Source organism: Watersipora subatra, chromosome 6, assembly GCF_963576615.1.
Source record: "Watersipora subatra chromosome 6, tzWatSuba1.1, whole genome shotgun sequence".
Taxonomy (NCBI): domain Eukaryota; kingdom Metazoa; phylum Bryozoa; class Gymnolaemata; order Cheilostomatida; family Watersiporidae; genus Watersipora; species Watersipora subatra.
Genome location: NC_088713.1, coordinates 10,879,868 through 10,893,826, shown reverse-complemented (window position 1 = coordinate 10,893,826; position 13,959 = coordinate 10,879,868). Strand labels below are relative to the sequence as shown.

At 38.2% G+C, this 13,959-nt stretch overlaps 1 protein-coding gene across 1 annotated transcript in view; it reads right to left on the bottom strand.

The window, feature by feature from the left end:
* The window catches only part of LOC137398027 (leucine-rich repeat and IQ domain-containing protein 4-like), a 52,264-nt gene extending 43,009 nt beyond the window's left edge, over positions 1 to 9,255 (bottom strand). The window contains exons 1-4 of the mRNA XM_068084127.1: positions 9,188 to 9,255; positions 5,373 to 5,513; positions 1,383 to 1,523; positions 316 to 456 (exon numbers count right to left, since the gene is read on the bottom strand). Coding sequence (XP_067940228.1) covers positions 316 to 456; positions 1,383 to 1,523; positions 5,373 to 5,513; positions 9,188 to 9,255 — 491 coding nt within the window. The remainder of the gene's footprint in view (positions 1 to 315; positions 457 to 1,382; positions 1,524 to 5,372; positions 5,514 to 9,187) is intronic.
* Between the last annotated feature and the right edge of the window lie 4,704 nt (positions 9,256 to 13,959).

Sequence of the window (13,959 nt, the reverse complement as noted above, 5' to 3'; positions counted from 1 at the left end):
GAAAACGATACATCAACAAAGCTTTAACTACCTTAAAACTGAAGTTAAATATTTGAAGTGATTGGTATTCATAACAATACAAAACTTTCTAAAAATGCCATGCGAAAAATTGTTTGCAAAACTATGTTGGCCCAATAGCACCCCAATGTCTATTACAGTTTTAGTTCATTAATGAAAAAATAAATCTTTTTTAAAGCAAAATTGTTGTGAATGGAAAACTGATAAATTTGATTTTAAAATTTGATTTAATAAATGTAGGCAACCAAAAACCTTTTCCAAAATATTTATATCAATGAATAAGGTTTTTAGACTGACCCGCTTGGTAATTTGGCCAGCTGGCAGGAACCCAAGTCAAGATACTCCAGTGAATCAAGCTTGACTATTTCATCAAGAGTCTCAGGATTTAATGGATTGCCCCATAAGGCTAAGTTTCTCAGCTTGATCAACGATGAAAGTCTGCAACAGAGAGCTCCAGCAACTTATTTTTACAACAAATAAATCAGCCTAAATAACAATATATGCGAGACTCTACATCTAAGAACAGTATGATAGAACATTTTTGGTGTAGCCTGAGAATGTAATAACCTATCATGGTACCATCTCTATTAAAAATAGATGTGAGATGCTAATGTTTTAAAAAATATCGTTGCTGACCTCATTAAATTTCCTTTTCATTTGAAGTAGTATCTATATTCATTAGCAAGGCATTCAGTGAAAATGATTCTCTATGTCATTCATTTATTTTACAATTTTGCTTAAAAAAATCCGTGACTGATAAATAGCCATGTCACCTAAAATAAATGTTTAGATGAGAGGAAACAAGCCTTTACCATTGATAACACTCTGTTGCTAAGGTTGTTATTACACATCTATGAATAATCTTACTGTCAATCATATAACACCAGCAGACGGTAGTACAACCTTTAATGAAGGATTTTCAGTGAATTCGAGTTACATGCATAATTTCATTTCAACAAAGGTAAACAAATGTTATTGAAAACTTGAAAATGATTGTGATTGAGATACCTAACTTTAATGAATTAATCACTGTTACCTGCACGCTAAAGGTACACACAACCATGTGCCGACACAAGAAATAAAAATTTATTGAAATTAACTAGTTTGGCTCAAGTAAATGTTAGATGAAGATAAACAGCTTGTGAGTAATTAAAGTATTTGTGAAGTGTCAGAAGTTTCATTTAGAAATTATTACATTATTACTTGTATTTGTACTATTATCATTAGGGCAATAGAAAATTAGCACAAAAGTAGTTAACTCTAATTTCTTACTAAGTCCATTTTATGTTCATTAAACAGTGTCTCAAAAAATTGAATAATAGAACCTTGCTAAGGTGTTCGATTGAGTGTATATAGATACTGACCTAAATGGAAGTTTTTTCAGGTCACAAGACCCCAACCTGAGCTTCTCCAGTGACACGAGCTTTTCTAAACCGACAAGTGAATCAGAATCCAGTTTATTCAAGTTTAAATCCAGTTCTTTCAGATTGGTCAGTGAATCAAAGCTGTAACCAATATACATAGGCTACCATAATATCTGTAACAATAGCCAATCAGGCAAAAGTAATACATGTAACGATCTGACATTCTACTTTCTTAGATTGGTGAAAGGATCGATTCCGTAACAAACAGTCGTAAATATCCACCATATTGCTCGCATTATTCAATAAGAATAAAGTATTTTATGTTTGTTTATAGCTTTAGGTGACACCAACTTGTCAGTGTGTAAAATGATACAGTTTATTGCAACTTATATTCAACTCTGAAATATTTTTCTGTGAATTACATGTGAAACATAACATGACTTATTTATCAAATGTGGTTATACCTCCCATTAAAATTTTTAATCACACAGATTAAAACCTAAATCTGCAGATTATAACATATTTTGTAAACTTCTAAAATTGTCAGTGAATTATCATGCTGCTGTTATTTTATTCTCACACTGAACGTCAGCAGTTGTGAGCTGTCTCGTCAGTTCATACTCATTTTAGATCTTTCTACAATAATCAAATTAAATTGTCAGTTGAAACACAAAATATTAACTTCTGAATGTGCAGTTTTAACAATATTAAAACTAATTATGAGCAGTATGTAAGTAAAAAATAACACAATTACATGATTTCATCACCTAGAAGAACTACTTTATCAATATTACTCGACAAGCTATGAAGTCAGTCGATTCATAAAAAAACAAGAGAAATTGTCCATGAAAGCTAATATGACAAAGTTTTATTACTCTAATAATGCATCAAAAGTTAATAAATGTTGTAAATTATTATGGAAATTTAATCAGACGCAATATCGTGAATGTTTTCATTAGTTGTAACAATTACGCTACTTAATTAAAAGATAATGTATTACGGGAAAAGTATTTTACTGCATGTTTTGTGAAAATGATAGGGTTGTCGGCATTTGTTTTCAATTAGCTTCACTTGAACCAATTAAATGTTTAATAGTATATTATGCTAGTGATTTGAGGGATCAAAGAGCAGGTTTTACTGAAAACTAAATTTTTTGTTTCACACAAACAAAAACTCATGACGCAGCCTCAAAACATATTTTTGAAAAAGGAAGGTTTATAAATTAAAGAGCAGCCCAACAATCTGATTCAAAATGCATTTCACAGTCACAAAGCATTTATTAATACAGCTGTCATATAAAATTGTTTATTACATCTCATCACCTAAGCATTACTGTTTATCACATATTCAAGTATGACTTAACTGAAAACTTAAAAAATACCTCAGCTTGAATCCAGCCACAACTAATCATTGATTAGACCTTTTTCATACTTCTTTGAGAAATTGGTCCCTACAACTGACGACTGATAAAATATTATTTAGCAGGAAATTGAAGTATATATGCAACAGAATAAAGTTCTCAAACATGGTTATGCTCACTTGTTGAAGTTTGGGAATTTTATTAACTAAAAATTCCTTGTCATACAGCCCACGACCAAAGTGATATTGGAACAAAAAAAATGGTACTGATGGTTGAGAAATGCAATATTAGCAGTCAAATGGCACTGCAGTGCAATCGGACAACTGCAATGGTAGCTGTAATGTTCTGGGTGTTATTATGTACAACAAACAGCAATAATGAAAGGAAAAGATTATATATTTATATTTCTCCCTCGCAATAAGATAAATTCAATATAAGAAGTAAAATGCACTGATATTATTAGAATAACAAATATTAATAATATAGTAATACAGTAATAATAGAAAACCAATGCACAATTTTGTTTACAGTTCAAAACGTCATAGCTAACAGCATCAGGAATTTGTGATACTGTATTTATATAGATTTTTAGAAAATCTATTTAACAAAAGCATTTAGAAAAAACAATAACAATAACATAATAATAACATAATATACTTTGATCTTGTAAGTTTGAATGCTTATTCTTCTATTTAAATCTTATAAAATTGAAAAGTTATTCTTATAATTAAACCTTATAAAATTGAATAATTATTCTTATAATTAAATATTGTAATAATCACATGAGAAATGTTAGAAAAAACATCATTGTCATTTCCTTTACTTAAACTGCGTTGGACATCAGTTAGAATACCAAAGTACTCATGAGTGTCTGAAATGTCAGTTACTTTGAAATCGGAAAAAAAATAAACGATTACTTTTCAGTACTTTTACGTTAATTACAGAATTACAGATTTTTATCGTTAGAATCACCAGATTTTTGAACCTACTATTAAACATCTATGAAATTATTATTGAATAGAATTTCACCAAAAACCTTTTTATTTTCATAATATCAGCGTTTTATTGTATCTTAAACTGTTCAGTATAATGAAAATTAGTTGAAAAAAATAAAATAAATGTTTTGTTTGTCATCAAGGTCTCAATGGTATATTGTCTAGAAGTAGCTTTCTGTTTTTTCGTTGTCGATCCCTGCCAAAAGATGAAAATTTTATTCTAAAACGTTCTCAAATTGAGGTTAAGCAGCTTTTCTTATAATTTAAATATAACTCACGATCATTCAAATTTACAAAATTAAAGTATATAGTGACCAATGGTGTGCAATTTGCTACGGTTATTATTTTTCTAAAAATTTTGTTGATGATATTACGGTTGTGCCCAATGTCGCAATTCTGCCAAGCCGTTTTTAATATTTGCAAAATTAAGTAATACCTTTTCTTATAGATACTCATATATTTCTATGACAGCCAGCAAAAATCTGTTTAGATTTTTAAATTCAACATATTTTTTTGGATATAAACCGTAAAATCTAGATAAATATCACATCTTTATGATATTGGTTGATATGACGTCTTAAAATGTAAAAAGAATTGTGCATTTGTTTTCGTTTCTCAAACTTTAACACCAGTTTTCTCAGAACTATGTTTTCGCACTAATGGTCAACGTGCTTTCACTTTATTGACCATAATATATGCTGTAATTAGGCTAAAATCAAATTTTTTTTGCAAGCGAACTTTATAATTTTATCCTCCTGCTATAAGCTTGCTAATTCAGCTCTAGTATTGCATTTCTTTTATTGCAGGGGAGAGATATAAACATGTAGCATTTTCCTTTAATTATTGTTGTTTGTTGTGCGTAATAACACCCAGTACATTACAGCTACCATTGCAGCTCTCCTATTGCACTGCAGTGCCATTTGACTGTTAATATTACATTTCCCAACCGGAAGTATCCTTTCTTTTTTTCCATTATCACATTTTGTCATGGGCTGTATCACATGGAAATTTTTAGCATGATAATAATAATCACCAGATTATGCCATCCAGACAAACTTTTTATTTTATGTGAAGATTTTTATATCAATAGTGATTTTGTTTAAACTAAACCCATATTTTTTGACCTCAACCCTTTTTGCACTTCTGAACTAGTTGATATCATAATACAAATGACCTTTTTGGCTGAGCAAAACTTCTACGCATAGCCACTGAGACTACATACTTTTTTTCCATGCGTCAAGAAAAAATTTTGGTCACATGTACAGCTTGAACATTTGTGCTATATGCTGAATTCACAATGAAACGGTAGTATGGTGTCTATTGCAATTATTGAAGTCAAAAATTGGTTGTTTTAACACATACTAACAAACCAATACACTCATTTTAAAATTGTCTATCACAAAGTGAGCCCGCCCAAAGCTGACATTTGTTTGTTAGGGTAAGACAAATCTCTAACTACTATATAATATGTTTTGGTAAACACTAATTATTTACCCAGAAATCTAATTTCCTATTTATAGGTCTGTAGTTTAAACATTTAGAACCATACGAAGAGGTTAAAAGCAGAGACAGTAATGTCCCTAAACATGACAGAGTCTTGCGAAAGTTTTTTGTGTGACAGTATTTCGCACCTACCTGGATGGTAACTTGGAAAGGTTGCAAGAGCACATAGCAAGTTTCTCTAAAGAAACCAGACTTTCTAGGACCACAGGACCAGCAGACTCCATTTTACTGTAAGAGAGGTTCAGCTCTTTCAAACTAGGCAGTGAAGCAAGTCTGCAACAAAAGGTTCAAAATTATTCAATGATTTCAAATAAAGCTTTCGAATTTACTTGTTGCACATTGAGTCAAAGGCTTCTACAAGAATGATATTTTTAAAAGATTTGAATTTCTGTTATTTGGTTCTACAGGTCAACGGACTAACCATGCACGCAATAAATAATCACTCATTGAAAAACCATTAATCACATCATTTTGATCGTTTTTAAATCAGAATTGACAAAATTGAATGAACAAAGCAGTCAAAATCAAAGAATTTTGAGATTTCTTGCCAAATCACATTAGAGACATTATAGTGTAAATGCAGATTTTGCAAGAGGCAGTTCTTGTAACAAAAACATCAGGCAAAATTTAATTTTAAAAATATTACGCAAAATTAGAGCTGAATAATTTGTTTGCTTGGTTTTCTATTGTTTAATTTTTGCAGCTTTTTCATTTACAATGAAAAACCTGAACACCTTAATAAATGCATACAACTTGCACAGGTTGCATATTGACAGTGACTTTTAGCATAGAATGTAACAAGCTGCTCAAGTGTAGCCAAGTTTATTATTTTACAGCACATAATGACATAAATACTCATTTTATAAAATATAATATATGAAAAGAATGTATACAAGTAGTTGTATTATTAAGCTTACCTCATAAAAATGCCGCAATTTTTGTGAAATGAGCTTAGAAATATTCTCTGTCATTTTTGCTAAAACCGTGTGTGATTGAGAGAGTGAGAGTGGCGTAATTTCGGATGAGCTGAGTTTATGTTTTCTAACACCTGCCTGGTGAAACTCTGCTTGTCAAATTGAACCAGTAAATGGTCGGATTATGTGACAGGTGAGATAAAAAATTAATGAATTCTGAAACACAGGTTCCATGCCAAAATTTTGGACTTGTAACAATCAAAAACTTAATTAGAACTCACAGTGGACTACTTTCTATTATTTCTGTAGAGCTTTGAAGTAACATACAAGTATTTTTAAAGTATAACAATAAAGCTTATAATTTTTCAGAGACTAATTATTCTCTAAGGAAATTGACTGAAAACTAGCGAGAACTGTGTTTCTTTTTTTTCAGATCTATTGGCTAGTGAATTAGTTTTATTTCAGTTTATTCATTAAAGAACAAGGCTGGTTTCTAAACACAGATAAAACCAGTATATTACAACAATCGGTTAAACAGAGTTTAAAAATATAAAAAATCTATTTTCAAAGAACCTTTAGATTTAACTGAAATTACGCGAGACCGATATGAAAGATAAATTTTTCCACAAAACGGCACTATTTTGTGCAAAAAATTCAACAGTTTAGTTTCATATTCAAGAATCAACAACTTTGACACTTGAAGCTCAGGGTAAGGGTTTATGAAAAAAACTCATACGGAAAAGTTCAAAAATGTTAGAAAATCATACCAAGACCAAAATATCAATTGTTAACGCCTTCATGCCCATCTATTCGAAATCTATGGGCAACTGTTGTATCCGTATTTATGAGAATTTCCCAGGCATTGCCTAGTAACTTAAATTTATTATTTGTTGAAAACACAACCAACATTTTTTAGGACTTTTGTGGTATTGACAGTGTTGTCTGAAGATTTCTCAATAAAATTACCCTAAAATAGCAAAGCAGTTCCGAAGCATATTCCAAATTTTCAAATGAGAGTTTCCAACAAAAACAAACACTTTTTGTGTAAGTTTTGTTAAGTACCGTGCGAGTTAAAAAACCAATAATTAGTTTTGTTGATGACATTATATCCAATTCAGATACAGATTTTTGTGATTAAACATATAATTAAACTAGCAGCATTGACTCTAATAATGGTGAAAGTAATTATTTTGAAAATTTTGTAAGAGTAAAGAACATTGTAGAGGGGCGTTTTTGCTTCATAACGAACGTCGCTTCACACTGCTTTTGATATGCACAAGGTGTAAATGCATTGATTTTTTTGCACAGCACTATTTGTTAACATGTTAACAAAATAGAACATATAACAAAAGTGTTCGAGATATTTTTGAAGTTTAAAAAAGCATACATATCATAACGCAAAATCGGCAATTTTCGTTAAAATTTTTGGCAGAAGGCCAATAGCTAAATTTGTACATAGGTAGCAATGAAAGGGTTAAGAAAAAATAAATTAACACATATTTTAATTGTCAATTTATAAAAAATACACTAAAGCACAAAGGTTAGCTATGCAAGAGGAAAAAGTCTTGCTAGAGAAATGCTGTTAAACTTAATCAAATCTTGTTAAAGTGAAACCGGTGGTAATTTGGTGTTTGTCTTTTATCGTTTTTTCTATTGGTCATGTTATTAAATAATTTTCGATGAATTACTAGCTACAATTCAGTTAACATGTTTGGTTGCATTCTTGGTACTATTATCACACAATTATTTATTTTGGTCAATAAATTTTGGTTGAACTTTTCGAGAGCAGATTGCTTTTTACAATCGTCTAAAAGAAGTTGTATTAGATACTTACTGCCCCGACCAACCCTTACACTGATCGAAGTTGTTCAGGCTGACACAGATTTTGTCTACATGTGGTTTGAAAAGTGTAAGTAAATTTTTATTCAGTCCGCACAGTAATATCTTGCCAAAAAGTTGGCAATATTGCAAAATAATATCATCAACTGGCTACCATTCCTGCTGCACAACTGATTAAGCAAGTTCAGCGGTTGCAAAAAGAATGACATGATCTTATTTCCCATTGCGTCAAGTTTTTGAAGTCTAGTGGCTCATCTAAAAAAATTGTCTCAGAAAGAAACTGCTTAATTGGAGAAACCGCTCCTCATTCTAAATTTGTAGGCATTTTACCTTATGTAAAGGAATTTGCCAGCCTTTACTTGGCACTATTTCATACAGAAATAAATTGCGCGTGGTTTCGTTCAACGTTTTATTAGAAATGGAATTCCACTAGCCGACGAGCGTACGGCCATTTGCTCTGCTCAACTATGTGAGCACGCTCCTTTATTTATAATAGCATCACCCGTTCTGGCTAACGGCAAACAGTGATAATACTGGCTAACAAGGTGAATAAACAGGATCGCTAGTGTGTTGGTATGACAACAAGTGATGATAAGTGATAGTATAATCAGTAAAACAACGATATAACAAAAAAAGCACAACACATACAATAAAATAAGAAGCGTAACGTCATGACCCAGCATCGACCACACCCTCCTCTCCATTAGAGGCATTATCTAATTAAACAACATAGGTGAAGCAACCAGACGGGCCCACGTCTCAAGCTGCTTAACATGGTGTTCTAAGCAGCTAATTTCTTGTTTAAGAAAATGTTGGTCGTCGGTCGCTGGTGTATCCTGTTTCTGGTACTATGGGCTGCCTTTTGGAATTGTCTCTTTTCCTCCTGAAGTTATCGCGGCATGGCCTGAATACAGGTGGCCAGCTTGAAGCTGTCCTAATAAAGTGGTCTGGCAGTCTGGACTAGATTCCCAGGTCATCTGGTCTGTGGCCAGGTCGTCGTACCCTCTTATTGTCTGATAGACCCAATTACCGTAACAGCCTTTTTCTAGTGCGGGACGATTAATGATTTAGATCTTTTGTAGCGGTGCTGGGATTTTCCACTGCCTAGAGGAACATCGCTAGGTGTTTGGAGTCCAAGTACATAGCTAACTCATCGGGACTTTCTAGAGGGGGAAGGTTTATTTCCTCTCCAACTTTGCTTTGAGGAGGTGCTGCACGAGGTCCGGAGTTCGAACCCTCGTGCAAGTTTTATTTTCCGGCATTGGTCTGTAGAGTCGCCTTTCCCATATCGTCGAGCTTATCAGCTAGACTCATTTAGAAAGGGAACTTCATTAATTCTTCATCAGGATGCGGGTAGCTTCTTCGTGAGGGCCAAGCCCTCCTGGCTCTTTTCATATTTGTCCCCCTTCGAGGTTCAAGCGTCGCCGGAGCACTGCCAGTGCTCCCTTGGCAGGCATGATAGGGTTTCAATCTGGACTCGTGTTGAGTCAAGGTTTGGCTCTGTCTTTTTACCACATAGATGTGGTTCAGCCAGACGGTTATGACTTGGTAAGGGCCCACAAACTCAGCTTGTAGATTAGCGTTTGCCCCTCTTCGCCGCTGCATGTTTACCTACCACACCCAATCCCCAGGTGTGAAGAGCTGTGGCTTTTTTTGATCTGTCTGCCTAGTCTCCATCTGCGCCTCCCTGAGGGCTTCATGTGCTTTTGCCAAACTCTGTTGCTTCTGCAGTATGTAGTTGCTTGCTGATTGCATCTCCATGGAAGGGGGTGACATTCTAAATGTTTGGGCAGGCGCAACTCCCTGCCGAAAATTATGAACTCGGCCGTCTCGCCTGTGACGGTGTGGGAAGTGCCTCAAAACGCCTGCATCAGCTGGAACAGGAGCTCATCCTATTCTTCCTGGCATCGTTCCAACAACATGGCCGTCAGAGAGTCGCCCAGACCTCAATTGTTCCTCTCTACAATCTCCGTTGGCCTGTGGATGGTAAGGAGTAGTCCGTGTCTTGTTCACTTTCCAGAGCTGGCAGGGCTCCTCCATCAGTTGGCTATCAAATTAAGCACCTTGGTCTGTATGAATTTGCTCATGAAGCTCCAGGTAGCAGAACACTCTTTCATCGAGGGCACTGGCCACCACTGGAGCAGTGGCCTGCAAAATGGCAATGGCATCCTGCTATGAGTAAAGTGGTCCGAGAGCACTAAGAACCACTTATTTCTCCTTGGGGTGGTGGGGAAGAGGCCTACTAGGTCAATGGCGACCTTTTGCCAGGGTCAGCCAGCGTATAATCGCTTCTGGCTTCTTGCAGATTTGGTCCCTCTATGCTTGGCGGCCTGACACACCTTACAGCTATGTACTAACCTGCAGACAGTGGCTGTCAGTCTGGGCCAGTACCATGTAAGCTGGAGGCGGCTTACCATCCTGCCCACTCCAAATAGGTTATGGTATGTGTCTGCCAGATAACTGGCTCCCTTAGAAGTTGGGGGCACACAGCGCACCATCGGATTTGACCATGAGGGGCCACTCTGGCTTTTAGCACGCCATCTCGACTGATACTCAGCAATTTCTTTTTACTAGGCAGAACCCTGAGCTCCTGGCTCAGTTGTTCCAAACAACTCCAGTTGTTCCAATGGTACTTCAATGTGGCTCTGAAACGCTCGTTACATTAGGGCTACAGCATTTTTGCCCTCGCTTTGCAACCAAGCTAATTAGTTAGTTAGCTGAGCCGATGTCTCAGGTCCCAGGGTAGCCTCGACCAGCCTCGAGCCGGCTTGTGCTACCAAGGCAGCAAAGTGCTGGCCCAAATGGCCGGTCGTCTTGCACGCGGTCCTGGTGACCCCTGCCCAGCTCTTATGTGAATCCTGGTGGCGACTAGTTGTGCTTCGGGTTATCACCCACTCAATGTCAGGGGATCCCAGAATAGCCTCGACTGGTCTCGGGTCGACCTTAGCTGTTTCTGCGGAAACAGGGGTTCACACCAGCAGACCGGCGACCACGTGAAGGCCTGGCAATCCATGACAGAACGTGGTTTCTCCAATCACCCTAGCCTCATCCTGCTCCTCTCGGTCCAACTCCAGCCGGGTTGGACCCCCATCGCGGTAAACTATCTAAGCACACTGTTGACAGTCTTTGCAGGTCTGACTGCTCAGGCCATCGGCGTTGCCGTGGTTTAGTCCTGTGCGGTGTTCCAGCTTATACTTGAACTCGGCTAGTACCTCTAGCTAATGTGCGACCCAGTGGGAGGGCCCCTTCCTGCGGCAGTGCCGTCGCAGGAAGGCATGGTCCGTGCAAAGCCAAAACTCTTGCCTATATAAGTACGAGCGGAAGTGATTTACCGCTTTGACCACTGCCAACATCTTTCTGTGTGTCACGCAGCAATTTCCCTCCAAGGGGTGAGTGTTTTGCTGTAGTGATCTATTGTTCCTGGTTACGATACTGTTGTGACAGCGAAGCTCCTACGACGCACCCGTTGGCATCTATATCCAGGATATAGTTATTTTTCAGATCCGGACCCTCCAGCACCGGTGCTGTGTTGAGGCTTGGGTGCAGTGTGTCAAACGCTGCCTGCTCCTTACCTGTTCTATCACTAGGGCATTTCCTTCTCCACTAGCCAGTGGAGGGGTTTCACAATGGTGGCAAATCCAGGGATGTACTGCCGGTATCTGACGGTACCCAGGAACCCTTGCAACTCTCGGACTCTACGCAAAACTTGCCACTGCTCAACTACAGAACATTTCCTTGGACTGGGTCCGTGGCAACCCCTTCACTACATACTATGTGGCCCAAGTACCACACTTGAGACTGTAGAATTTTGCACTTTGCTGGTTTGAGCTTGAGTCCGGTTTGCTGCAGCCACTTGAATACTTCCTCCAGCCGCTGGAAGCGGGTCTGAAAATTTAGTGCAATAACATTCCTGTCATCCCGGTATAATAGTTATGTGTGCTAGTTGAGCCCATTCAAAACTTTCTCCATCCATCACTAGAATTTGGCTGGGGCAGAATACAGTTCGAAAGGAAGTACTCTCCATTTCCACAATCCTGGGTGAGTGATGAAGCGTGGATTTTCCCTGGCATCTTCGTAAAGCAGAACTTGCCAGTATCTGCTGACGAGATCGAGGGTATTAAATTATGAGCTTCCACCTAAGGCATATAGACTTTTGTCTATCTGGGAAAGGGATAGGCGTCTTGTTTTGTTACCGCATTGAGCCTTTGGTAATCCACACAGAACCGCCATTTTCCATCCTTCTTCTTTACTAACACAATAGGCGACCTCCATGCTCCTCCTGCCGGCTCAATCTACCCTCTGGCAAACAGGTCCTGTACCTATCTCTCAGTCTATGTTTTCTTTTTAGGCCCTAAGCAGTGAGGAGGTTGATGAACAGGTTGGGTCCCATCTTTCACATGTATAGAGTGCTCCATGAGCGACGTTCAACCCATATCATCATCTACAGTGCTAAACACTGACCCATACTTGGTCAGTAGGGTAGCCAGTTTTCTAGCCTACTCTGCATTCTGGCACGAGGGTCTGGCAGCCTGGTACAATTATTTGAGATGCTGGGAGATTTGTGGATTAGCCTTGACTCATGTGATCGGCACAGCAGGGCCTTCTTTGAGGGGAGGAATGCCGGCATTGGGAGGAGAGTCTTCCACAGAAGAGTAAGTGCCTACAGTGGTTCCCGAACGGATGGTCAGAGGTTGGGGGTTGGATTGAGACACCTAACCAACACATTTCCATCTGCTCCGGGCTCGTTCATGCTTGTAGCTAGAGGCGGGCCTTCAGGGAACCATCCATTATCTCGAGTGGACAGAAATTTCATGAGGTCAACCTACACTTCTCCGCAACCTCTGTTCTAGCTGACACAACCAAGTCTCTAATTTCTTGGACTTTGTTCTGGAGCAGCTTCCCAGCTCGGTCGGTACATGCCAATGGCTTTCCATCCACCTTCACCACGGGTCGTGCGAGCTCCATCGAGAATTGGTTTGCCATAAAGAAAGGCGTTCCAAGAATTGCGTCTTCACTAGTTTGACTTACTATGAAGACTTTTTCGGTCTTCACTTCGCCGAGCCTTACTAAGAGACAGATTACACCATAAAAGGGTAACTTGGTCCCATCAGCAAACATGCCATGGGTGTCACTCTCCTCAAATGTTTCTCTTATACCACAAGAAGTCGGTCGAACACCTGTTTTCCCAGCAGGTTAGTGGTGCATCCGGTATTAAACAGGCAGTGCACTGCTCGACCTTCGATTTTACTTGAGAGGAAGTAACTGGCAGAGTGTGGACGCTCCAGCAGGTGTGCTTGCGCAAGGTCTCTGTGCTCAAAGGAGGCTGCTTGAGGCTGCTCCGTTTGTGCAGGTATAGAACATGCCTGCGCAAGTCTCTTTTGATGGCAGGGTTGTCCTCTGCGAGACAGGGCACCAAGGTACCTGAGAGGAAGCCAAAGTGCTTACTTCTGGAGGACTCATGCCTGACTCTTCTAGGTGTAATGTATGGAATAGATTCTAGGTAGCTGTGGGGTGACTTGGGGTAGAGTTCTAGGTCAGCCTGATTTTTTCGGGTAGGTCCACCTGGGTGAGGCCTGGGCTGAATCAGTACTTTGGTTTTTCCTGGTTTCCGCAAGGGCCTTATTGCAGCTAGTAGTGGTTGCTACTGCTGCAGCCATCTTCCATTTCTCAGCTCCTTTTTCCCTTGACTGGGGCACTCCTTTTGGAGGGGTCTTGTGCCTCCTTATTCCAAAAAATAGCAGGCTTAGTTTTTGGAAGCTCTGTTGGCTTGTTTTGCAGCTGTTTGACCTGGTCCGCCAGCTGCTTTACTGTGGATAGCAGTACATTCAAGGTGTATTGTTTGACACTGCATATCACACCATGTCTTGTAATGGCCTCCAAGTTTTCTACAGTCCAGGCGGCTTTGCCCAAACTCCATTCTCTAGATTTGTTCTGGAGAAATTCTTCTCCAGCTTGCATTGCATCCA